General features: G+C 38.2%; 1 protein-coding gene across 3 annotated transcripts; it reads left to right on the forward strand.

Annotated features, from left to right (window-relative positions):
• PEX1 (peroxisomal biogenesis factor 1) lies at positions 1 to 26,331 on the forward strand. Of its 3 annotated transcripts, XM_061350094.1 has the most exons (24): positions 1 to 265; positions 2,562 to 2,705; positions 5,615 to 5,698; positions 5,959 to 6,073; positions 6,163 to 6,929; positions 8,427 to 8,546; positions 10,085 to 10,208; positions 10,477 to 10,586; positions 11,913 to 12,013; positions 12,305 to 12,437; positions 13,185 to 13,281; positions 13,790 to 13,960; positions 14,839 to 14,993; positions 17,116 to 17,305; positions 17,498 to 17,664; positions 18,477 to 18,611; positions 19,195 to 19,259; positions 20,068 to 20,210; positions 20,288 to 20,391; positions 21,069 to 21,245; positions 22,771 to 23,001; positions 24,470 to 24,670; positions 25,006 to 25,136; positions 26,056 to 26,331. In XM_061350094.1, the coding sequence occupies exons 1-24, from the start codon at positions 137 to 139 to the stop codon at positions 26,138 to 26,140; spliced, it is 3,879 nt and encodes a 1,292-aa protein (XP_061206078.1). In that variant the 5' UTR covers positions 1 to 136; the 3' UTR covers positions 26,141 to 26,331. The 3 variants fall into 3 exon arrangements, with proteins under 3 accessions (XP_061206078.1, XP_061206079.1, XP_061206080.1); XM_061350095.1 differs by lacking the exons at positions 5,959 to 6,073; positions 6,163 to 6,929 and having other exon boundaries at positions 10 to 265; XM_061350096.1 differs by lacking the exons at positions 5,615 to 5,698; positions 5,959 to 6,073; positions 6,163 to 6,929 and having other exon boundaries at positions 11 to 265.
• Positions 26,332 to 26,361: the final 30 nt, after the last annotated feature.

Below are 26,361 nucleotides of genomic sequence, written 5' to 3' on the forward strand. Positions count from 1 at the left end.
GCAGTGGGTTATACCACTGTCTTAGAGGTTGCAGGGGGAATTTTGGGAAGGCCTGGCTCGCCCGCCTCCCAGTAGGCAGCTCCCAGCTCGGGCGGAGAGGGCGCGCAGTGGCGCTGGGTTGTGGCGCCCGGCCAGCATGTGGGGCAGCGGCAACCCCGGCGGAGGGGGAGCTGGAGCCGCTGCGGTGACGGTCGTCTTGAGCAGGACCCGGGACTGCTTCCTGCACTTGCCTCCCGTGCTAGCCTCTCACCTCCGCCTGCAGCAGGTACCGAATCGGCTCCACTAGGGGAGGATTATGGGAGAGCACCGTCCCCCCCGTGTTCACCCCTGCACGGCATCCGGTTGCTATGGTAACACAAAGCGCCCCTCAGTCCTCCAAGCCACCAGCCGCGGCGTCGCAATGCTAACAGACCGCGCGAGCTTCCCCCTCCGGTTGGGGACCCCCCCGTCACGGAGACGCGCTGGTCATAGCAACGAGGAGCCCCTCTCCTGCCCCCCGCGGCGCCCTTGTGGTGGGGCCCGGCCACCCCCTCAGTGGCGGCATGTAACGCAGTCCACCCTCAGGAGCTGGACGGTGTTGTCAATTCTCCTTAATAAAATACGGAAAAGACTGGAATCAGGTCACAGCCCAGTCTGGCACTGTGTCTCGCCACTGTTGTATACGGGTTTTCGCAGTAACCAGCGTTAACTGAATTATGTGTTAACTAATCTTTCTGGTAAGAGGTGAGGTGATAAATCCGAGCAGAATCATTGCTCTTGATGTGTGTCGATCTTTCACTATATATACTGAATATATATATTCAATATATATATTTCCTGTACAGAAAGGGGTTCTTGTCGTGAGAAGTCCCATTAAGTGCATTGATCAGGTGCAGGAAGCACACCTTGGGTTTTAAATAACATTTCACACATGAAAACAAGAGCAAAGCCTGCATGCGCCTCATGTGCAGTGAGCAGAACTGCAGGGGCTACTGGCAGAACGGGCAGCATGGCAAGAGTGAGCAGCTGAAGAGGAGATGGGAGCAGAGGTTGGGGCTGGAAAGGGCAGCCGCAGTATTGGCAAAGCGTCACCCAACCTGTGTAACCTGCTGGTTTCCCAAGGCCAAAAAGGACTTTCCCCAAAAGCCAAATCAAAAGCGGCTTTTTTTGGGGGGGGGGGTGTCTGTGGTAGTGGTAGTACAAGGAGGTTAATGGAGCGGCAACGAATCCGGTATAAATGTTAGCTGTTGTTCTGCTGTAGTTTCTGGAAGTTTTACAGGTTTGCTGCCAAGGGAGAAAAAAAGGAGTGCAATTGCTTTGAAGTCATGTAGTGTCATTCTGTACATACTAGGTTATGGTGGGTTCTTGATTTTACTGAATGTGATCCACAAAAAGAAAAGTTACGATCTCCCAAATCCCAATAGAAATTGCATGTGAAATGAAATCTCTGGGATAAAAATGTTTTAAAGGGGATAAGTATGATGCCAATAGATTACACTGAGTAAATAATTTAAAAAAAATCAAGTCGAGTCAAAAGCTGTATCTGATTGCTGAAGGTATTAGACACCTGGGTGACAAAATTATTTACAAAACTCAACGGTGTATCAAGACTTGGGGAGAAGCTTTACCTGTGTGAATACAGGGAAGAGCTCTAAATTAAATAATTATGTTTTGAAAAAGATTTTTTTTTTGTGTAGATTTTCTCCAAAATTGTTTACAGAGTTAACTGAAAAGTCAAATAATATTTGCAATTATTAGGCTACTGTTGACAGCAGAACAGAAAACATCACTATGTTAACAAGTGCATCTGTGGTATAGACACAGTGTACATTATTGTGCTCACTTGATTTCCATAAAAATAGTAATTTTTGAAAAAAAAACACCAAAACATCAGTTGAGTGGTACAACGTAGGTTATAGTCTCTCTATGGAAGCTGACTGAGCATGTTAAGACTCTTCAGAATCAGAATGAGTGAGCAGTTCTGAAACAGATTGATAAAATCATTTTGGTTTAAGTTGATGTGATTTGTAACTCACTTTAAATGCTCTCCAGCTTGTGAAAACACTCTTGGAATCTGTGCAAATGTTACAATGCATGTGAAGTTTTAAGCATATGCTTGTTGGTCCTCATTTGGGAAATAGAAATGCATTGCTACACATTTCTGTAAAATATTCTATGATTTCTTTGATACCATTAATACAGAAGAAGGCAAGAGGAATTATTTTTCTTACTTAAAAATAGTCCATAAAAATTAACTGGTTAACAGCTGAAACCAACACACACTTCTGTGTTGAGAGTTGTGCAAATAGGTAATGTGGAGAAGAATTCTAAAGGTGTTTCTCAGTAATAAGTTGGCCAGTTTCTGAAGGTAAAAACCCAAATCTCATTGCTAATAGAAACACCCTTTAGTAAGCTGTTGTAAATGCTGCAAGTTATTGTTAGGGAATATTCATTAAAATAGGGCATGTAATAGCCAGAAAATGTTTTTAAATTCCTTTGATCTGTCTAATCAAATATAGTTTGATTAACTAATAGTCATTTAGCTTGTTTGACATTAGTTTTACTTCTTTGAAACTTCACAGGGCCAAGCTGTGAAAGTGTCCTATGGTCATCAGCCTGTATTTTTGAGCTGGATGGAAATCAGGCATCGAGGTCACCAGGGTCAAAATATTGCGGAGATTAACAGACTGTTAGCAGAGAAACTTGGCATTACAGATGGAGAACAGGTTTGAAGTACACTATTTGTTTCTTGTTTAAAGGGTATATTTTAAAGACACCTGAAAAGGTAATAATTAACAAACAGCTATGACTTGTTTCATGTATTTAGACAATTACTTCATTTATATCTGTTCATAAGAATAGTTAATCTTCATGAAATGTCACAAATACTAAAAGATTTTCTCATTGCATCATTAACAATAAAATATCATGCGGATAGGCTCATAGGTAGGGATTTGCAGGGCTGGCGCCACTATCTGTAGTGCCATTAATTTTAAGAATATACACTTTAAAGCAATTAAACAATTTTGAGATTATTTCATGAGAACATTTTGCCTCAAGTTCCTGTTATTTTAAACTAATTCTTCATATTTCTTCCTGTTTGACTTATTTGAGGTTTAAATTTTTCATCTCTTCTTCCCCCCCCTTCAGCACATGTCTCTGTGTGTTCTCTCTCTTTGAACACGTATTTAAATTGGCCTCTTCCTCTTGGACGCTGTTAAACTTTTTCTAAATGGTTCTTTCATTGGATTTAAGAGATGCCCAAGAGGCAGCAGAGCTTTCTGACATGGGACTATTAACATCACATTGTTTACTTTAATATATTAATAGGTAGATATTTAAGCAAACAAGAATAATAAAGTATTACTCTACACAATGTTATTGTGTAGTATATTCATATACTCCCATTCCTTCATGGGGAAAGTTTTATTCAGCATAATAGAAAACACTAAAAGAATGTGGCTCCAAAGCAGTGTGTTATCTTACCTTGTTTACTTTTTTAGCATGTTATCACTGGAAATGATATATCTTTTTGCAGAATTTTGCTAGTTCAGACTCAAGGCAACTACCCTTTATAGTTCTAGCAATTAATAATCTTCAACAGAAAAACAGTAGACAAAAGTAACCCAAGAAAACCTTACCCAGCTGCTGCCTGGAAATAATCATCTGTACAATCAAATGAATACATGAACAATTGAGTGTTTTGCCATTGTTTTGAATTCAGGAATTGTGTGCTTGCTGTGTTTCATAATAATGTGCTCTTCTATTCTCTCTAAATTGGAGGGACACCAATTTGGTGGACGGATGACTCGGTGAATAAAGAACTGGCTGGATGGCTGCATGCAGAGTTGTGATCAATGGCTCAATGTCCAGCTGGAGAACAGTAATGAGTGGTGTCCCTCAGGGATCAGTGTTGGGACCGGTCTTGTTCAACATCTTTGTTGGTGACATTGACAGTGGGATTGAGTGTGCCCTCAGCAAGTTTGCCGATGACACCAAGCTGTGTGGTTCGGTTGATACGCTGGAGGGAAGGAATGCCATCCAGAGGGACCTTGACATGCTTGTGAGGTGGGCTGATGGCAACCTCATGAAGTTTAACCATGCCAAGTGCAAGGTCCTACACCTGGGTCAGAGCAATCCCAGACACAGCTACAGCTTGAGCAGAGAAGAGATTCAGAGGAGCCCTGGGGAGAAGGACTTGGGGGTGTTGGTCGATGAGAAAATAAACATGAGCCAGCTTCAGTGTGTGCTCGCAGCCCAGAAAGCCAACTGTATCCTGGGCTGCATCAAAAGGAGCGTGACCAGCAGATCAAAGGAGGTGATCCTGCCTCTCTGCTCTCGTGAGACCTCACTTGGAGTATTTTGTGCAGTTCTGGTGTCCTCAACATAAGGAGGACATGTAACTGTTGGAACAAGTCCAGAGGAGGGCCACGAGGACGATCAGGGGGCTGGAGCACCTCTTGTGTGAAGATAGGCTGAGAAAGCTGGGGCTGTTCAGCCTGGAGAAGAGAAGGCTGCATGGAAACCTCATAGCAGCCTTCCAGTATCTGAAGGGGGCCTATAAGGATCCTAGGGAGGGACTCTTCATTAGGGACTGTAGTGATAGGACAAGGGGTAATGGGTTCAAACTTAAAGGGGGAAGTTTAGATTGGATATAAAATGAATTTCTTTACTGTAAGGGTGGTGAGGCACTGAAATGGGTTGCCCAGGGAAGTTGTGAATGCTCCATCCCTGGCGGTGTTCAAAGCCGGCTTGGACAGAGCCTTAGGTGGCCTGGTTTAGTGTGAGAATGCCCTGCCCATGGGAGGGGGGTTGCAACTTCATGATTTGCAAGTCCTTTCCAACCCTAACTATTCTATGATTCTTTTTACCATGTTGAGGGAAAGATATTCCTCTCAACTTTACTTCTGACAAGACCCAGAGGAGTTTAAAATTGATTCTTACTCTATAAAAGCTAACCTGAAGTAAATCTCTCTTATAGAACAGTTAACTAGTTTTATCTCAAGAAGAAAATAATTAAGTTTATTTTAAAATATGTGTCATGGTATTGTTTGAAAATCGTTACTTCCTGTAAAATAGAACCTTTGGTAAAAAGGTCAAAGAACCTTTGACATTCATGTTTAATGCTTTCTGAAAAGCTTTTATCATTCCTCCTGATACAAGACCTTCAAACTGTTCTGTGGAAGTAGGGCTGCTTCCTGTGAAGCCATTCATAAAGCAGCTGGGTTTGCTTTTGTATTGTACTTTTTCATCTTTTTTTCAGCTGTTTCTGCCTTACCAAAATTTGTGAACAACTCAGTGATTTTTTCAGCATTCTAAGGTCCAGAACATTTAAAATTTAAAAATACAAATATGATTGTGATCAATATGCATTAAAAATTGATGTTTTGTTATCAGCTGATAAAAATCTTGATGCTTTCCACATTCACTTCCATTCGAAGTTTGCTGAAGTTCCCAAGCATGCCCAATGTAGTTCATTTCCAATCCGTTGAACATCCATCTGCTTATGAATTACCTAGTGTAGTGAAATGTATAATGGAGCAGCTGTCAGTTTTTCTGGCTGAATTAAAAATGGAGTTTTTATGTGTTTAAAAAAAAGATGTTAAATGTTTTGAAATGGTGTTGCTTTTGCCAGGTATTTATTGAACCCTGTTCCCATGTCTCCTCCTGCCAGCAAGTAGAAGTGGAACCTCTCTCTGCAGATGATTGGGAAATTCTGGTAATAAAGCCCTGACCTCTGTTCATGTCTTTTTCTTACAGATGACAGATTCTGACAAAAGTAGGTGTTTGTTTTTGTTTTGTTTCTTTTTGCCAGTGCCCTATTCTTTTCCGTCCCTAAGGAAATACCAAATGTGGTGGGGTTTAATTGCATTTTATATTTCAAATGGTGTGTTAGAAAGAGATATGAAGTTTTTATCTTCAAACGAATGTTTGAAATGTACCCAGTATTTAATTTATAATGATATTGCACTTCTGCAGGAGCTGCACGCTTCCTCTCTTGAAAAACATTTTCTTGACCAGATTCGAATAGTATTTCCAAAAGCAGTCTTTCCTGTATGGGTTGAACAGCACACTCACGTTTACATTAAAATTGGTAAGCAGCAGTGAAGGCTCTTGTGGCCCCTTGAGTAAGCTGTTTTGCAAGAGTGGATGCATTCATTGACCTGATTTGTTCATGCTCAGGTACACTTATGCCAGCAGCCCCCTATGGGAGATTAGAACCGTGTACAGAGCTTCTGGTATGTCCCAAACCACATGAACCTGAGGAAAACATCACCAGCACGCCTTCCAAGGAAAGTGACCACTTGCTCAGAAGTTTTGTGAAAAATAACATGGAACAAGAAGAAGCACTAAAGGATCCTTTTGGCAAACAACCTTACTTAAAGCAAGGAGTCCTTGAACAGAGTAAGGATGATGCAGACACGACGGTTGTCTCAAATGTCCTCCCAAATATATGGAATTTCCTAGGGAGCATTTTCTCTCATACATCTGAGCAGAAACAAAAGACTTTGTGTGATAAAGATGAAACAAGCACTTTCAAAGACAAGCTGCTGAACAAAATTCACATGGATTCCATATTTAGAGTATGTCAGTCCCAACCACCAAGCGTACAGAATGCATCTGCCACTTATCCGTTTCTGAAATGCAATGCTATTCATATTTTTCCATGGAATTTAGAATTTATTGATTTGGATCCAAATCCTGTAGTATCTTACGGGAAAATTAATGAGCTGCTTTCCCCAAGACGGCGTCATCAAGAAGCAAAGCAAAATCTGCCATTCGAAAAGCAAAAGGATTTGACTAGTACGCAAGACAAAAGTCATTCTGATAGCAGTCAAGCATCCAGTGAGGGATCTGTTGTTCAAATCGTTTGGAATGGATTTGAAGACCTAAAGAGTGTCATAGAGTATGGCCACAGTGGGGAAGCCCTGCATGTTGGAAGAGTTTGGGTCAGTTTGAGCACACTATCTTTTGGGCTTTTTATTTGATATTTTCTATAGGATAATTTGTGGAGTATGGAATAATGTGGAACTGAGTAGTAACAATCAGTTTGGGGATATAGCCTTTGTGTTAAGCTCTCAAGAAGATTATACTAGAATCATTTAATATTTACTAGAGTTGTGCCTTGCTAAACTGTCTCATTCTGGACTACATCATGTACTGTCATCCTCCAGCATGCACAGTGTACTCTGGGTTTCTGCACCATTAGCATTTTTTTACCAAATGGGGAAAATTCCTCAGTGTTTCTGGAGGGAATGTATGCTTTCTTCAAAATCTGTGGGTAGCCATTGTATTCATGAAGATGTGAAAGTATCTACTTACATACCTTCAGTACTGCATAACGAGGTTCTTTTCATCAGTTAGCACTTTGTGGCTAGATGTGCTTTGGACTCTGGATGCCATCAAACTGTAATGGGATCATGTATCCTAGTCCTTGTGAGTCCATTTAGATATACTCTTTAAAATGCGTCTTTAAAAAAACAAATATATGTTCTATAATTTAAATTACTTTAGGGTATTTATAATACTTTGCAAGGTGGCACAAGTCCCAGTGTACAGACACTGCCGTTTCAGCTTGTTCTGGTAGAGCTACAGTCTGCTTGTGTTCTTCCCTTCCTGTAAGCACATGTGGGATTAACAAAAATAGACAAAATGCAATCTAAATCACAGTTTTGCTGTTTTGCTGTAATCTACTTCTCACCTTTCACTTATTTTTTTGTTGAGGATGACAGCAAAAGCCTGCAGTGGTCTTTACCATTAAATCTTTTGAGGGACGTAACAGTTTTCCAAACGATAGCAACCATGAAGTCTTCCAGAGTTAATACACACTGGCAAGATGTTTTCAATTTGGTTATATGTTAAAAATAACACAGACTATTTGAAAAGTAGTTTCCTTTTTAAAAGGGCAAATTGAGTAATACACTTCAGGGAGACTGGATTTTCTCTCACTGGGCTGCAGATATGCTTAATTCTGATCTGTATAATGACCTATATGTATTTACTTGCCCATGTAAAATTAATTCTAATCATAGAATGGTTAGGGTTGGAAGGGACCTTTAGAGATCAGCAAAGGAAAGTAGAGATGTTTTTTCTTCTATACTAAAAGCATTCTTGTAACATTCTAGGAATGCTTGCTAATTCTTTTTCAAACTGTTGGGTTTTATTTAAATAAGTTACTAGGTAGTCAACTGTAATGAGCACTTTTACAAATAAGATAAAAAGCAATTAGAAGCATGCATGAGAGAACAAGATTTGGACTCCATCCATCCATTCTATGGTTTCCTTCTTAATTCTTTTGCAGATTACAGCCAATAAACAGATCAATGATCAAATGTAAAGGTTCTGTTAGTGATAAAGAAACTGATATTGCATTACATATGAAACGTTAAAACTGTTTTATTTTCTAATATTTGCTTTTTTCTTTGCTTCTATTTTAAATATTTCAGATTCCAGATGGTCTGAGAAAAAAACTACGTATCGAAATACATTCAACAGTCCAAATTAAGTCGATTGAATCTATTCCTAAAATCCCTGTTTCTCTTACACTGCGGCCTAAAGAGAACTTGGTGAGTTGGTAGGGAAAAAAATGCATTTTCTGTTTAACTAGATCTTAATCATAAACAGTTGTTGTCAAACCAGCAGCAGTAATCAATAATTTTGCATCAGATCTTCATCTACAGTACATGAATACTGGTTCTAACCTAGCAAATTTTACACATTTAAGCCTATAAAGATAAATACAAAAAAGCAAAAGAAGTGGAGTTAAAGAGGAAATATTCACTTTAAGTCTCCTGGGAGAAAACATGCTTGTACTCTTCAAACATTACAGTGCCCAGTGCGTTTCCTCAGAAACACACTTGCAGTAGAGTAATAAATTTTATGTGCTGTTTGGTTTTTTACTTCTTTTTAGTGCTTCCTTTTAAAATTTTCTTCTCCCATGCTAAATATGTAATTTTCTCAAGTTATATTGTTGAATCCCTCTGTAAATGAGAGTTACCCATTCTTCTGAGCAAGCATTTGTGACAGTAAGAACATACTGAGTACTGGTTCTCCCAGTCTCAGCTGTAGCTCTGGAAGGACATATTTCTTCATAATGTACCTTATGCTTCTTTCTGTGACACTGGCCTGGTTTAGCTAAGCTGGCATGTTAGCTGCCCCTCAAAACTTTAAATACAGCACTTCCCATTATAGCAAAGCTTTTGCAGTTTCGTTCTTTATCCTCAATAACCTAATTTGGCTTCTTACCTACAGAGGAATGGTAAAACTGCCTTTTTTTTTTTTTGAGTTAAAATAACTATTCTGGCAGTAATATGCTAAAATTGTGAAATATAATTATGTGTGCTTTTGTATGTTTTATATGATTTCTCCCTTTCCTTTCTAATTCAGTTGAAGTTCTTTTATTTCTTAGAAAAAAGCAAGACAGATGCAGGCAGAAGATGACAGTAATTCTCATTTTCCTTTCTGAATACTGCTTCTATGGTCTTGGTTGATTCCCCTTTTTTAGACAGGAATTATGCTTCTCTGATTAGGATCTCAGACAAAAGATATACAACTTAGACTTGATTTCTTTTCCTGTTCCATATAGCTGGGACATCTGGGGTAAGTTGTTTGGTCTCTTTGCCTGTCTGTTGAAGTATTTGGTGGTGCCCCTGCCCTGGGTGAGCCAGTTCTTTATACAGGAAGCAGTTTATACAGAGAAGAGAAGGGTGTAGTAATCATCTGAAAGCAGTCATGAGTCAATATTGATGCATACCTTGGGTGATTTTTGAAACCCAGATTTTGAGTAGTACTCTTGGATCTGGCAATACAGATAAGTAAAACAAGAATAAAAGCTTTTGCTTGCCTTTACAGCAGTGTTCCAAAGATAAAATCATTAGTAGTGGTGGAAGGTTCAACTGTTGCTGTAGCAAGGGCTAGACAGGTGCTTTCCATAGAGCAGTTGATGAAAATGGTGTTTCTTGGCAAAATGCTGTTTTGTAAATAAATAACATTCTTGCATATTCTTCCATCTCTCTGTTCCATAAGAGAAACAAATGCCTCATGTATATGAAGCAGTTTTACTTACAAACACCTTGTTTGTTTTATTTCCCTTTTTCCTGTTTAGCATGCAGATATACATGAAGATGATATTAAATCTGCTTTCAGTTCTTGGCTGCAGGATTCCACTACTGATGATCACCCATGGATAATGACAAGTACAGACTGTATACATCTGCCTGTTAAAGAAGGTAAGGATAATACTGCCCTGTGCTGTAGCTGTCTTAACTGTCTAGTATGGAATTTACTCAGGAAATATGCCATTGAATCTCTGTATACACTGTTTAACATAAAGATATCTCTTCACACTGAAGCTGTAAAGCTGTAAGCATGAATTATGCTTTAATAATTATTAACCTTTATACGCTTTTATTTTGTATTATGTCAAAATGCGCTAATTATTTAATCTTGTGATGAATTTGTTTGGAATTTTAATAGTTGTGCCTTGGGTTTTTACAGGAATGGAGGAGTTTGTGCTTAGTGTAGTGCATCCTGTGCACATGGAAGAAAATAAATCTGAGAATATCTTTATACTGAGTCCCAGTTTGCTGCAAAAGACTAATATACAAGTAAATATCACATAGTATCAGGTATCAAGTAATTTAAATTGTTATATTTGGTTAAAAATATATTGCATTATATATATAATGTATTTGGGTTTCCCTTTTTAAATTAATAATGTCAGTCTGTTCATTAAGTGGTATCTTAATTCTTTATCTTGTTTTATAGCCTGAGGCATTGCTGAGATTCCAGATACACCACACTTAGCACTGAATTTTCATAGTGTACATCAAACTCAGAAAATCAATTAGAGCAGAGGAAAGTTAGTACTGTCCAAGTCTGCACATCCTATCCTTTTACTTGATTGTTCTTTCCTTTAATACCTAAACCACTGTAAATCGCTTCACAGTGTATCTGGCAGGAACAGTAGCTTGTTCTGACAAAGATGAGACATGTTCCCCATTCCAACCTACTAGGCTCAGACTACCTTCTCTTCTGTGCCTTCTGTTTCTTTAGTCTTTACTTTCTCAGGAGAATAAATATTTGTATTTAATAGTAAGATTACTGTTTCCATTAATAATTCTGGTTGAACCAGTGCCCATGAATGACTCCAGAGTTGTGGTTCTAAGAGTGGGATAACAGTTCTTCGTTTTTAAACTGACACAATTGTTTACTATGTTCTCTTTTGGCTGTTTAGAATGGAATTTTTCTCCAAAATTTAGGTTTCCTGTTAAGAAAAAGTAAACCAAACACAAACAAACCCCAAACAAACATATAAAAAACCCCACAGAAAAAGAAACAAGCAACAAATGAAAAAACAACACTAAAACAAGAGCTTTATTTCTACTGATATTAGATACGTACAAGAAGACAAGGGCAAAATGCATTTCTTAATAGCCATGTGAAACCCTACCAGCCTGTTCTTATCTGTGGACCTCTCTGCTGACCCAGTTTGCCTGCCCAGCTTTCCATACCAGCTTCCCAGTGAACTAGACTGAAAAATTTGTGCAGGTGAAAAAAGCCAGGTGTTTTGTCAGATCAGACTCCTGATTCCCTATCCTGCCTCACAAGTGCTCATTGCCAGCACAACAGGAGAGGGAGGGCACAAGAGAAGGAACAAGCAGCTACAGTAGGGAAAGTGATGGGGGGCTGCATAGTCTGGTATTGGCCTAACATCTAATCCGGGGTTGTAACATCACTGTAAACACTGGACTGTATTTTGGGAATAGTTGGATCTCTGCTATTTTACCAATGCATCTTTCTTTCAAGGACAATAAGCTTCAGCAAAGCATGCACGAGGCATTTGCCTTACACAGTTCCAAAAATGGCTAGTTCTGTATGCTACTTCTGTAGTTACATTTAACGTTAAGTACTAACATTTTCCTTTGTTGCAGATTCTTTTACATCCTGTGACAAGAAAAGATGATGGTGATAGCCAGCCACCTGTATGTGATACAGACAAGGACCTTCCCTACCACAAACTAAATGATTTAGGGTGAGACATTTTTGTAGTAGAAAACATGGGAGAGAATGGGAATGAAAATGCTCGTGGCAGGGGGTTTGGAACTAGATGATCTTAAGGTCCTTTCCAGCCCTAACTATTCTATGATTCTATGAGAAAAGGTGCTGTCTCTTCAGGTTGAATCATCTTTAGCTTTTTCTTGAAAATGTGAAGTGTACCAGAATGTGTCAGCACTGAAACTTCACCATAGAGCAGGCTGTTACTTATTTACATCATGTGTACTGGTGCTGCTCTAAGCCATTTAGTGTCTTACTTGCTCTGCAGAGGAGTGGACAAATTAGGAGCATCTTCATTTGAACACATAAGCCACAGTCTTCTGGGGCGTCCTTTATCTCAAAAGTTGGCTGCTATTGCTGTGGGACTGCGAAGTGGAGGGGTGCTTCTCACAGGAGGAAAGGTACACCCTTCACTACTCTCTACTTGCAAACCCTCCCAGATTATTTTCCATAGTTACAAAATGGGTTCCTTTAGTTTTCTTTGCTACCATGCGAATTCCAAAGAATGAAAGAACAAGCTGAAAAAGCAGTTAACAGAGTTAAATCAGTCAGATATTATGTATAGGCGCATACATTGTATATATACTTCATCAATATATATTCATATTTCATGTATGTGTATATACATTACATATATGTAATATACATTTTAAAGATTGCTACCAATGCAGTGTCAATTTGTTCCCTTAGGGGATTAATCTATTTTGGTTTATAGTATAATAAACACTTCATGTCTCTGAAATATTAGAATGAAAATAAGAATACAGTATTTTCTCTTGTGTTCTAACATAGAATGACAGTGGAGTTGATACTCTTATTTTGCTGTTGCCTCTTACAGTGATCTATATAATTCCATATTACACTGAACCTAACAGATGTCTTAACACTGAACTCAGTGGGATCAGAACACTATCTGTAGTGGATGTGTCCACTCTGAATTTGTTTATACTTTTTTCACTCTAGGGCTTTGATCTCTACCAAGTGATAAAAAGACAGAATATGTGTATATTTTTGGTGAGGAATGAAACCAGTGTGTGTACAGCATTTCCAGGTTGTTCTGGTGTGTACTATGACAAAAACTCCACAGAAACAGAAGAAACTAGTTCTGTCAATTTAAATTAGCTCACTTTGATTTTTTTTTTTTGTAGGGAAGTGGAAAGTCAACATTAGCAAAGGCCATCTGCAAAGAGGCATTCGATAGACTGGATGCTCATGTAGAAGTAATTGATTGTAAAGCTTTAAGAGGTATGATTTTTTTTTTTTTTTTTAGTCTCAAGTGTTTGATGTATGATGAAGAAGCACGTTTAAATAGTTATTCTAGTGTTCTTACTGCTTTTGCAAGGGTATGTGATGCTCCACAGTGAGCATCTTTAATAACAGTCTGAAAATACGCTGCTGTAAGCACACTTACATCAATTTCTGCTCCATGTAGCACCACCAATTTAGAGTGCTGCTCTAAAGTACTACTCAGTTTTTAACTGTCTGGAAGTCAGACCTACAGGCTTCTAGAATGGTTAGTGAAAGATGATTAACCTCATCTTCAGACAGGCATATCTTCCTAGTATTTTTTTTTGAGACGATGTGGACCCTTTACTGACTGATGACTCTAGTTTAAGCTTGCTACTTGGATTTATAGAAGTAAAATTAAGCTACACGATTCAAAACATGGCAATATTATGTAAGCAGTATGCAGTCAGTCTGATTTTTTTTCCTGACATGTTTTTTTACATAAAAATTGTCTTTTCTGTTTTAGGAAAAAGATTAGCAAACATAAGGAAAAATGTGGAAGAAGCTTTTTTAGAGGCAGCATGGAGACAACCATCCATTCTTTTGATGGATGATCTTGATCACATTGTTGGAGTACCTTCTACACCAGAACATGAGAACAGCCCTGAAACTGTTCAAAGCAATAGACTTGCTTATGGTAATACTCTGCTACCTGTGTCTGGATAAAAATATAATGCAACTTAGAATTTCTTACCCCTCAATTGTACTATATCAACTGGACAATTCTGTCTTGTATCATTACTGCCTCTGGACCGTGTGGTATTCTGTGGCAGGGATTCACAAATTATGGTATATAGACCATTTATGGACCACCAGCTGAACCAGAATAGTCCACTCTGGAGCTTGGAGTAGTTATTTCCAATGGAAATCTTCAATTTCTTAGCTCAGTTTGAAGGAGTTAGCATAGTTTTTTATTAAATTACTTTTGAAGTTCAGAAAATCTGAATATAACTTCTTTGTTAAAAATGTGCACTTAAGTTAATTGCAGAATTGTGTTTCTTAACTGCAGGTATAATGCATACAACAGAGGTTTAGAGTTTTAACTATTATGCCTTGAAGACCTACCTTGCATCCATAATTTCTTCAACTTTATTGTATTACTTTTTTCCTAGATTACTTATTTTATAGGCTTAACATCTATTTTTAGTCTTATAACTCTCCCTTTTTTGTTTGCATGGAGTGAATAATACTTCAAGAACAGTGATCATAGCGCATAAAATTCCACATTTAATATCCTGTGGTATACCTGATCAGTGATGCTACAAATGTAGCTTTAAAGAACATGCCTGATGGCATTTTATTAATGGAATGTACTGTCCTAGAGAAATAACAATACATCTCTTTTATTATTTATTTTCTGGAAAGCCTGTAAGCATGGAATTGTAACATCTTACTATATATTTGTTTTATTTTGTTTGCCCTGATGCTGCTTTCCAGTACATTAGAAACGTCAGTTATGAAATGCAGAATCTTATGTTATTTTGCAGTTAATGGAACAATCTCTTCTGTGTTTAGTTTTGAAAGATCTGATAAAGGAAGTTATTTCCATGGGGAGCTTGATTGCATTAATTGCCACGAGTCAGTCTGAACATTCCCTACATCCTTCCCTGGTTTCAGCTCAAGGAACTCATATATTTCAGTGCTTCGGATGTATCCAATCTCCAGATCAGGTAAGTTCAGATAAAATTAAGATGTTGTTTGCCTTCCCTGCAGCCTCAAATACATTACTGGAACAGTTGCAGAATAGTAGGTTACACCTGAATATGCAAAAAAAAATAAAAAAATAATCGAGATCTTACAAGTTCTGTCATGATGCTGAAATACCTCAGAATTTACATCTGTCAGTATAGAGTTTAAAAAAATAAAAGAAATCCAGTGAAAACTCCCAGTTGGCCCCACTGTTCTTAATCTGCAGTGACAAGAGAAGGGTGTACTCAGAGAACATCTCTGTTCAGTGTAAACCAAGTCAACTTATCTAACATAGGTGAGAGATGCATGTCTCCTTGTTACCTGTAAGGGATTCTAGAGGAGCAGCTTTGAAAAAAATATGTACGTCACCACAGTTAGATAAATGAGATTAAACTTAAGTTTTTTCACTGCTGAGAGAAGTAAGTATGCCCCTAGAAGGTGTATTTTAAAAGTGTTATTAAAACTAAATGACACTAAACTGGGAGGAGTGGCTGACACACCAGAAGGCTGTGCTGCCATTCAGCGAGACCTGGACAGGCTGGAGAGTTGGGCGGGGAGAAATTTGATGAAATTCAACAAGGGCAAGTGTAGAGTCTTGCATCTGGGGAAGAACAACCCCATGTACCAGTACAGGCTGGGGACTGACCTGCTGGAAAGTAGTGAAGGGGAAAGGGACCTGGGGGTCCTGGTGGATAGGAGGATGAACATGAGCCAGCAATGTGCCCTTGTGGCCAAGAGGGCAAATGGCATCCTGGGGTGCATTAGAAAGGGTGTGGTTAGTAGGTCAAGAGAGGTTCTCCTCCCCCTCTATTCTGCCTTGGTGAGGCCACATCTGGAATATTGCATCCAGTTCTGGGCCCCTCAGTTCAAGAAGGACAGGGAATTGCTTGAAAGAGTCCAGCGCAGAGCCACAAAGATGATTAAGGGAGTGGAACACCTCCCTTATGAGGAGAGGCTGAAGGAGCTGGGTCTCTTTAGCTTGGAGAAGAGGAGACTGAGGGGTGACCTCATCAGTGTTTACAAATATGTAACGGGTGGGAGTCAGGAGGGTGGAGCTAGGCTTTTTTCAGTGATATCCAGTGACAGGACAAGGGGCAATGGGTGTAAACTGGAGCATAGGAGGTTCCACGTTAACATCAGGAAGAACTTCTTTACTGTGAGAGTGACAGAGCACTGGAACAGGTTGCCCAGGGGGGTTGTGGAGTCTCCCACGTTGGAGATATTCAAGGCCCGCCTGGACAAGTTCCTGTGTGATGTACTCTAGGTTACCCTGCTCTTGCATGGGGGTTGGACCAGATGATCTCTTGAGGTCCCTTCCAACCCTTGGGATTCTGTAATTTTATTGGAAGGTTTTGTGTTGGTTTTCTATATTACTTATAGCCCTCTACTTTTGAATATCATACATTTTGCAAAGTAAAAAGAGGGAAGAATAAACAGTATGACTTCACTGCAGAAGAAAGCACTTCGTACCTGTGTATGCCTAATGTCATGACACAGACATGGCAACTCATTTGTATTTAACAGGAGTTTTTCCTGCCTGCTTGTCATCTGTCACACGCTACCAATTAAAAGTCACCGAGAAGGGGATTCTGCATTAGATACACTGTAGCTTTCAGCTGCTTCCTGCAAATCTGCTTTTATTTTTTTTAATACTAGTGCATGAATAAGGATGAGACATCACTGGAAAAAATCAAGATCTCAAAAAATAATAAATTATCAGATATATTCTTGTCTAATGCAATATATTTAATCTCAAATATATTCTGCTCATACCAGCAAAGAGAAAGATGTTCCTGTGAAATAGAAAAACTGGGTATAAAACAGTAGAATCTGGGGGACAGAGATTTGTTTTATTATTGTTGGACTTCAGATAGCTGTGACAAGGTGAACATTTAAAGTTAGAAAAATAGTGAATTTATTGAAATTCAGCTGAAGAACTAACTTTTGTTTATATTCATGCTCAGATTGTTATATTTACAGGTTTGGTGGCATGTAAGCATTTGAGGAAATTTTAGTTACTCTTTTGTATTTAGTTTTTGAATTTCTGAAATCCATATAAATAATAACCTCAGTATATACTTGCTGCACAATTCTGTTTTTCAGAAGCAAAGATGTGAAATGCTGTGTTCCATAATAAAAAGAAGACTGAATTATGATATAAGCAAGTTCTCTGATCTTGACCTCCAGTGTATTGCAAAGGAAACAAAAGGTTTTGTTGCTAGAGATTTTATAATGCTGGTTGATCGTGCCATTCATGCCTGTGTTTCCAGCCAGAATGCATTTCAAAATGATGGTATGTTGACAACAAAATCTCTTATGTCATAGTCTTACCTGTGATATCCAGAACATGTAGAGTAATAGAGAAATAAAAAGCTAGGTTTTATGTTTAAAATGTATTTAATTGTTATATATTGTGGGCAATTTGTTACTGGTGGCTGTGTGTGCTGTTCTTTTATTCAGGACTTTTTTTTCTCTTTTTAAGCAGAGCTGAATTTGTCAACTGTGGATTTCCAGAAAGCTCTAAAAGATTTTACTCCATTAGCTCTGAGAAATGTTAACCTTCATAAACCTAAAGACATAGGATGGGAGAGGATTGGTGGCTTAAAAGATGTGAAACAAATACTCAAGGATACCATCATGTTACCTGCAAAGGTACCAAGTTCTTTTAAATTAGGTACTTGAGTTTTGTACATAATGCTAGTAGGGGAAGAATGAGTTTTAAGGTGTGACACAGTATTTGACAGAAAGATGACAGGTATGATTTTAAGCTACTGTTGTAGCTAGCTTCCCAGTCTGTTCCTCTACTGGAAAACTCTTTCTCTTTCCTCTTCCCTCTTCCAAATACAAAAGTCAATAACTTTGCTTTTCTACAGATGAAATGTTCTAGAATATTGCAGTTTTGCTAACGTAATCTTTGCTACACTCTCTGTTGTAGGGTTTGTGATTAGGCTCTGTAAAGATAGCATTTCCAGCTGTCTTCTGCAGTGATTTTGCTAGAGGAGTATTCTCTTTTGGATGAGTACTAGTCCATCAATTCCCCTTTATTTTACTTTGGCCTTTCTGCCTTGCTTAAAACTTCTAGCATTGAGATGACCCATCCATTTCAGTCTTCAGAGAAATGACTGAACAGTATATTTGATCATATCAGTCAGTAATTAAAACAGGAGTTTAGAAGTATTGATATGGACGTCATAAGGCTGTAGTGCATCCCTGTTCTGCCCTGTTTCCTCTTGGTAGAAAGTGACATTTATTTGTATTTAAGTAGGTATGAGGTCTAACTCATTTCAGCCCCAAGTAAACTAGCAGTCTAGGTAAGATCATCTGATAATAACAGGGATACGTTCTGTTTAGACAGAAATCAGTGCAAGTCACTGCTGTTACGTTACACTGCAGAATAATTACATATTAGAATGTCTTGTTATACCTCTTGTTATAGAATATGGGGTTTTATATCTCTTTTCCAGTATCCCGAATTATTTGCAAACTTGCCCATACGACAGAGATCAGGAGTCTTGCTCTATGGAGCACCTGGAACAGGAAAAACACTGTTAGCAGGAGTAGTTGCTCGAGAGAGTGGCATGAATTTCATCAGCATCAAGGTAGCAATATTTTGACGATTAACTGATTCATTTTATTAGCTGAATGAAATAGCTTAACATGATACTTGTGAGTAGTATGTGCTTGTGAGGGCAAAATGCCAAAGAAAGAAACTCACATTAAAAATTTAGTATGTCTCTGGGTATCTCACCATCTGACTTCTGGAACTTCACAATCATATTACTGAGATTTGTTTTTGTGTAATTATTCATTATGCAGAATTATGAAATTTAATTAGATGTTCTTACTTTACTAAAAGATACTTGATTTCGGTTCCACTGGACAATGAAATTGAGCAATGCATTTTAAACATATTTTCAAAATGCAGTGTAAGCTGTTCCCATGTGATACTGTAACACATGTTCTATTATAGTAGAAAAATTGAAATTATTACATTGAAATAAGCTGGAATGCTTGGAAGATTCTTTCAGCTGATCTAGACCCTTTGACTCTTCTATTCAGAGATGGCACTCTTTTGGTTACAAGACAATTCACTCTGGTATATAAAAACTAAGAAGTTAAATTACACATTACACCTAAAAACCATATAATAAATGTTCTTTTCTTGTTTTTTTTTTTCTTTAGGGACCAGAGCTGCTCAGCAAATACATTGGAGCAAGCGAGCAAGCAGTTCGAGATATCTTTGACAGGTTGGCTTGTAAAAATTTGTGACGTTATCAATTAATTTTATTGCTTGAAGCTCCAAGAAATAATTTTGTTGGCCTAAGAGGCGTGGCATTGGATCACAAAAGCATCTGAAATAATGAGTTCTGCCAAACCAGATGTTCAGATCTTGGCAAGTTCAACTTGACTATCATTTAGGAACTGAACATTTTGGCTCAGCTGAGGAGAGTACTTTTGAAGCTGAACTCCCAGTTCTCTCCATTTACAGTGCATTGGTTCACATCACAAAACTATATTGAAAAGCACTTGCTGAATTCCTTTCAGATGATTCCGGGAGACAGTCAGGTGTGCCCAGCTAGTAATGAACACTCAGTACATAGGATCATGTGAGACTTGGTATTGAGGTCCTCAGTGCCAGTTGGTTTGTTTTTACAAATCTGCTTTTGCTGTTCCTCAGTGCCCGCTAATGTAAACAGCCTTTGCTTCTCATGTGGTTTACAGTGTAAGCAATCTTTGGGTTACATGCATACATAAGTGTCAAGACCTAATCTGCAGTGACTGGATTTTAGAGCTTTCATGTATATGAACATGACAGGAGAGTAATACAGAAATTCTAAAGCAAGTGCAAGATATGACATAAAAGTGAACAGTAGTTCCATTGCAGTCCAGTTCTTCAGAGCTTCATTTCCACAAAAAACAGATTTTTTATTCTTTCAATAAAGATAACTGTTCTCTAAAGTAAAAAGCAGTAACCTTTAATACTTCTAAGCGGTTTTATCTGTGACCCAACATTGAACAGAATTTAAGTATTTCCTTTTTCTTTTCCTGTTTTAGAGCTCAGGCAGCTAAGCCTTGTATTGTTTTCTTCGATGAGTTTGATTCTATAGCTCCTCGCCGAGGACATGACAACACAGGAGTCACTGACAGAGTGGTTAACCAACTGCTGACTCAGCTAGATGGCGTAGAAGGATTACAAGGTAATAATTCATCTGTGTGCTGCTTTTTATGCAAAAGTTTAGCAGATGTTAATCATATTTTTCTGTACTTTCCTAAGGGGTTTATGTGCTAGCTGCTACTAGTCGCCCAGATTTGATTGACCCTGCTTTGTTAAGGCCAGGTCGACTGGATAAGTGCCTGTACTGTCCACCTCCTGATCAGGTGAGGAAACAGAACACTTTACAGGGAGGCAAGTTAAACAACCAAACAAAAAAACCCACCACAAACTAATAGGCTTTATTCTCCTTTTCTTTATTTAGTGTCATTTCAAACCTGGACAAAGTGGACTTGATTGCCCAGCTCCAGTTATACATCAGTAGAGATTCACTGATTTTAGTGTCAGTGTGTTCACATAAAATGGGCAAAACAAGGCTGTTTACCACAGTCCTCAGAAAATAACTGGATGCAGGGTAGAGTTTGTCATGTTATGTGTCCTTCTCTGAATTATGAGTCCAGTGGATCTGCTGTTTGCTTGAAGTGATGAGCCATAGTCATTTCCAAACTCTTGAATTGTCTGAAGTTTTCAGAGCAGTTGTATTCCAAATTCAGTGGGTCCCACTCTTTACCCACATTTAGTTTGGAATATTGAAGCACTTTTTAAGTCACATGTGTCACTAGTTAGGAAACGTATCAAAATCTGTGCCTATATTTTAAAGATTGATTACTGTACAGTACATCCTATATGTACTATTACTGGGGTATTATCTTCTTTCTAAAAGATCTTTCTTCCCTCAGCTGGGAGGTTGCTTGTGACAGGGTCAAAGCACTATCTAGCACTATCAGGACAAGATAAATAACAGGTTGCTTTACTGACATTTTTTCTCATCCCTTTTTTACAGAATTCACGCTATGAAATCTTAAAAGCTCTCAGTCATTCCCTGTCCTTGGCAAATGATGTGGACTTTCAGGATTTGGCAGCAAAAACAGAATGGTTCACAGGGGCTGACCTAAAAGCTTTATTGTACAATGCCCAATTAGAGGCAATCCATACTAATTTAGGTTCAGGTTCAACACAGGTAAATAAAACTGATATAAAAGAAATCTCTTCTTGTTTTGATGTTGATATCTTTGAAAGGACTAATTTTATCCGTGGTGGGGTTTTTTTAGCAAAATTATGTTTAATATGATTTAATTTTCCTATATTTGTATACAGGGGATTAAAATATTAATATGTTTGCGGGAAAATGCAAGAATGATGTAACAGATTTGTTTAAATACCTCTTAAACACAAGTTGATTTTGTCTTTTTATGATGGATGCTTAATGTTAAATACATTTATGTTATGAGACATGACTGACAGATCAGCAGGAAGGATCCCTCACTCAGAGGTTCTTAGGAGTAGCTAGCAAATTCAGTTTTGAGGTGGCACATTTTGGAAGATGGGGGAACCAAGAAATTGAGGTTTGTGGAGCTGTTCCAACAGCCTGAGTTTGATCTGAGGTCAGGAGTTGTGAGAGGATGGTGATACCTGAAGTGAGTTGCTCTGGATCATCTTCCAGGCACCAGCTATTACTTGCACTTCCAAGGTGAAGGATCCCACCCCTGGTTTATACCCCTTATGTGACATCTTTTTGCCTCTATTCAGCCACCTCTCTTCTCGTCCTAGCTGGAAGGGGGCAAGCATGGCTTCCGCTACTTGGAGGTCAAAGGGAAGGATTGGGTCGGGGGTGCAAAAACGATGAGACCACTTGGTTTCTTTTTGCCCCACTTGTTACCAAGAATGGGAGTCTGAGGATGCAACTCTCAGTATTGAAAGGAATTTCCAGCAGCATATTTTTCCTAACATTTTCCTTCATTTGTAGAAACAGTAAGTGAGTAGTTGTAAGGATACCTGATGATTATCCATTATTTGAGGAGGCCGTTGTTTAAAGCAGTGGTCTTCAGAGTGGTGTACACCCACCCCAGGGGGTGCACAAGGCATCCATTGAAGTGCAGCAAGAAAATAATAGAACGTCAATAGTACATGTATATAAATTACAAATAAGTAAATTTGCATATATTTGGTGGAGTGTCCTCAGAATTTTTTTTACTGTTAGGGGTGTACAATCAAAAGGTTTGTAGATGCCATTCTAAAGCAACAATTGTGATTTCCACATCAGCACTTGGAATGTGTTAACTGTGACTGAAGATGAGTACAGCAGTCAGGCACAATAGAAGTAGACTCACCACAATCTCCTAGAGCACTTTACACAGGATACTAAATTGTCTGGAGGGAATGGTTGAGCCAGAAGTGATACAGTTCTACAGCAGAAAATATGCTTGAAATTTCCCAATACTTGCTGTTACTGAGTGAGACAGTTCAAAGCAAACAAATAAAACCTTAAAGTTATCTCCTCTAACTATTTTTCTATCGCAAAGTTCTGCTTAAATGCATTGGATTTTCTTAGCAAAATATTTGAAAATACACTCCTAGAGGCAGACAGATTACTAGAATCAGATGTAAATCAATACTTTCATTTGCACTGTATATGAATATTTTTAATGTATTTCAGGTTGCAATTCATTGAGTTAATGCTTCTAATATTCTGTTCTTTGTCACAGGATTTTGTTTCTAGTTCTGACAGTGACTTCAGTCTCTCTTCCATGGTTTTTCTAAACCACAGCTGTGGCTCAGATGATTCAGCAGTAGATGGAGAAGTAGGATTAGAGCATTCTCTTATTTCTTTAGACACGTCTGATTTGCTTCCTGAAGATCCAAGGTCCAACGTGTATCGTCTTTATTTTGGAAGCTCTTATGAATCAGAGCTGGGAAATGGAACTCCTTCAGAACTGGTAAATTACTCACTTAACATTTTGAATTTTCTAAATATTATCAGTTCTGAAGCAGAAAAACTGCACTAGGAAAATGGTATGGGTTTATAAATACAGTTATGTCTGCTTTGTTCTTCAAACTGTCTTCAGTTATGGTCCGTCATGGGGAGGAATATGGAAGGATGTGAACTGACAAAATACAATATGGACTTCCTACAACTTTGCAAGGCTTTAAAGTCAAAAAAACAAAATATTGATTAATATACTGCTGATAATCCAGCTAACTGTATTCATATGAGACCTCATTGTCTGGTCTATTGGCTTGTTGCCTCCCAAAGTTTAATACTAAAACAGCTTTTGCTGTGTTTGTTTTGGGGCTTGTTTGTTGTTTGTTTGGGTTTTTTTAACGTATTTTTATTACTGAGAAATGACCATCCAGCTTTCAAGAAGTAAGTCATAATATGGAGAATCAGCAAACATTTTTCAGTTTCCAGTAGAGTGTTCATTAATGGAATATGCAGATCATAGGATTGTGTTAACAACAGAAGTAAACCGTAGCTTCCATTGTTGCTCTTAAGAAGAATTCCTGTTCTAGTATCACACCGCACAGAAAGCAGTATGTTCCCTGGCTAGCTTGCAGATAGGATGTGCTGGTTGGCTGCCCAGCACCTGTGTGGTGATTGCCTGGCCAGCTTATCTCCCTTGACCACCAGGTAAACCAAGCAGAATATGCTGCCTCCAAGCTGTTTATGGTGAACAGATGATTTCAGAATTTGCATGTGATCCATGCGGCAGTCATTGTTGAGATCTGTTGTAGAACTGTTATTTCAGGTAGTTATTGAAGTTGTTAGACTCCTGTTTTCAAAACCGCCTTACATTGATTCTTAAACCCCAAAATAACTTACCTTGATACTGGAGAGCTAATTACTGACTGCTGGGGTGCTTTTGTATCTTTCATCTTGCATTATAGATGACTGTGTTCAATTAATGTGTCTTTAGAGACTTCAGTTTTCCTTTTAATTGTGAAAGTTCTTTAGCAAGGTGTCCTGGGTTCAGCTGTAGCAGTGATTTTTTCTCCTTAGTAGCTTGTGCTTTGATCTCTTAAAAATATTGAACTTGAAAGTTGCATATTTATCAAGTGCACAGAGAATTAGGAGGTGACGAATATTCAGATTATGAGCCATTCCAAAGATAACTACATAAACTTGCCCAGATTTAAGAACCACTGATTTTCATATGTAAATAAGACAATGGACTTGGTAGACTTTTTAGTCTATTGAAAAAATACTTAGTTTTTCCAAACATTAAATACTTCATTTTTTAATCTCTACTTTCCCCCAAACACCTAAATTATGTGTGTGATAAATCTTTAAGAGGAAGCACTTTTTTGCCAGTGGGGGCAAGATATAAATAAGAGTCTAAATCTTAATGGAGGAGTTACTCTTTTTGATCCATAGAGTTAATATATTTCTCCCTGTGGTAAATTTAGAGCTCTTTGTGTTTGTCTGGACCAAACTCCATAACTCATGATTTTACCAGCATGACTCATAGAGATGCAGCATCATCACAACCCTCAATGCTTAGAACAGCCTCTCAAGAAGACTCCTTGGAACATAACCAGGAGCAGCAAATAGAGCACCTGAGGACAGAAGTCAATGCTATCAAAGCCAACAACAGAAGCAAGAACGGAGTATGGCAGGTTTTTTCTATTACTTAGTCTGAACACTTTTCTACTGCTTGTCCATACTTCTTGGTATTTCAGTAATATCTGCAGTAGTAGTAAATATAATTTAACAAGAATAGCAAAGAAAAATGATGCCTAGTTTGGGAAAAATAAGCCAGATGTTAACATACATATCATTAAATAGTTATTTCTCTGTTATTAATACTGAGGGGGGAAGGTTGTGGCTGTATTTCTAATATATTTGTCTCTATATAAAATGAGGAGGCTTCAGAGTTACTGATATTCACAGCACTTGTTTCTGTGGTAATTTTTCATTGTGTGCTCCTGGCTCTGTTTTCAAGGAGGACAGCACCCTGAATCAGTCAGTGCTGGCCAAGAACACTTTAATTATTACCCAGTCCCATCTGATGACTGCACTTGAGGGTACAAGACCATCCATTAGCCAAGATGACTGGAAGAACTTTACTGAACTGTGAGTCTTACATTTTTTAGCAATTGTGAATCCAGTGGACATTTGCTCTTTCATGTTCCTTATTCATCAGAAGCACAATAGTTATTTAATGTGGGGAATGGCTATTTTTTTTTTTTAATATTAAATTACAGACTGGGAAAAGAAAATTATTTTAGCAGTGCATTGCCTTTTATTGTTTTTATTAATGTGGAACCTAGGATTTCTAATCACAGACCAGAATATTCTTGTATTATGTTGAGCTATACCTGTACAAAGGGGCACTGATTCTTGAAGAATTAGAGCTATGTCCTTCCTGCTACCACTGAGTAGTAGTTCAGGTTGCTGGGTTTTGACTCTTCATAGTTGTCTTTCTAGATGCTGAGTTTGGGGAAAAAGCAATAATATGGAGAAGGATAAACAAACTGAAAAGGAGAATGTGTCTTCTTAGACATGGAAATGAATGGAGCAAAAAAGCTGCAAACTGGCATTGGGTTGTTCTGTGACCTCATCAACAAGTTCTTCTGACATGAAGATTATTAAGGAGATGTTTTCCTCAGCTGATATGTAGATAAGCAGGTCTTAAAGCAGAGGAAAGAGAAGGAAGGAACAGGAAAAGAAGAAAATGAGAGGTGCTTCCCAGGAGCCAATACCACCCTGTCCACTTGTGTTCCTTGTCACAACTTCCTTGCCTTGTCCCCAAAATAAAACTAAATCATAAAAATAAAAGGGAAGCAGGCAGAGAGCCTTCTGAGTTAGGTTTGTGGGTGATAACTCCTCCAGGTCCCCAGCTCTCAGATGACATACGCTCTTTCATTTCCACATATACATAAAAATATACTTAAACGTCTGTAGTTCTGTGTTGCATTCATGTGCTGCCTCTGAAGAGGCATCTGCAAAAGGCATTTCATAAGGTTTTCTTAATACCTTTTTCTGTTTCCAGGTATGATAATTTTCAGAATCCCAAAAAGAGGAGAGGACAAGTTGGCTCAACTTTCCGACCAGGACAAAAGATGACTCTAGCATAGTAACTTGTATTTGCTGTAAATGCTAAACTGTAACTGGAAATGACAAATGTGAATTAAATCAGATTGTTTATATTCAAATGGATTTATTAATGCAGCACTTGAAGATAAGTTTCTTTTAAACTTACATGCTGTAGAATTACGTCACATTTTATTTTGATTGTCTTCAGATTGATATTAAATTTTTGAGAGAACACTGATTACATTCTGACCATTTGTTTATC

This window comes from Neopsephotus bourkii, unplaced genomic scaffold (assembly GCF_033783945.1).
Source record: "Neopsephotus bourkii isolate Nb327-2 ecotype Australia unplaced genomic scaffold, CSIRO-AGI_Nbou_v1 NB_479, whole genome shotgun sequence".
NCBI lineage: Eukaryota > Metazoa > Chordata > Aves > Psittaciformes > Psittacidae > Neopsephotus > Neopsephotus bourkii.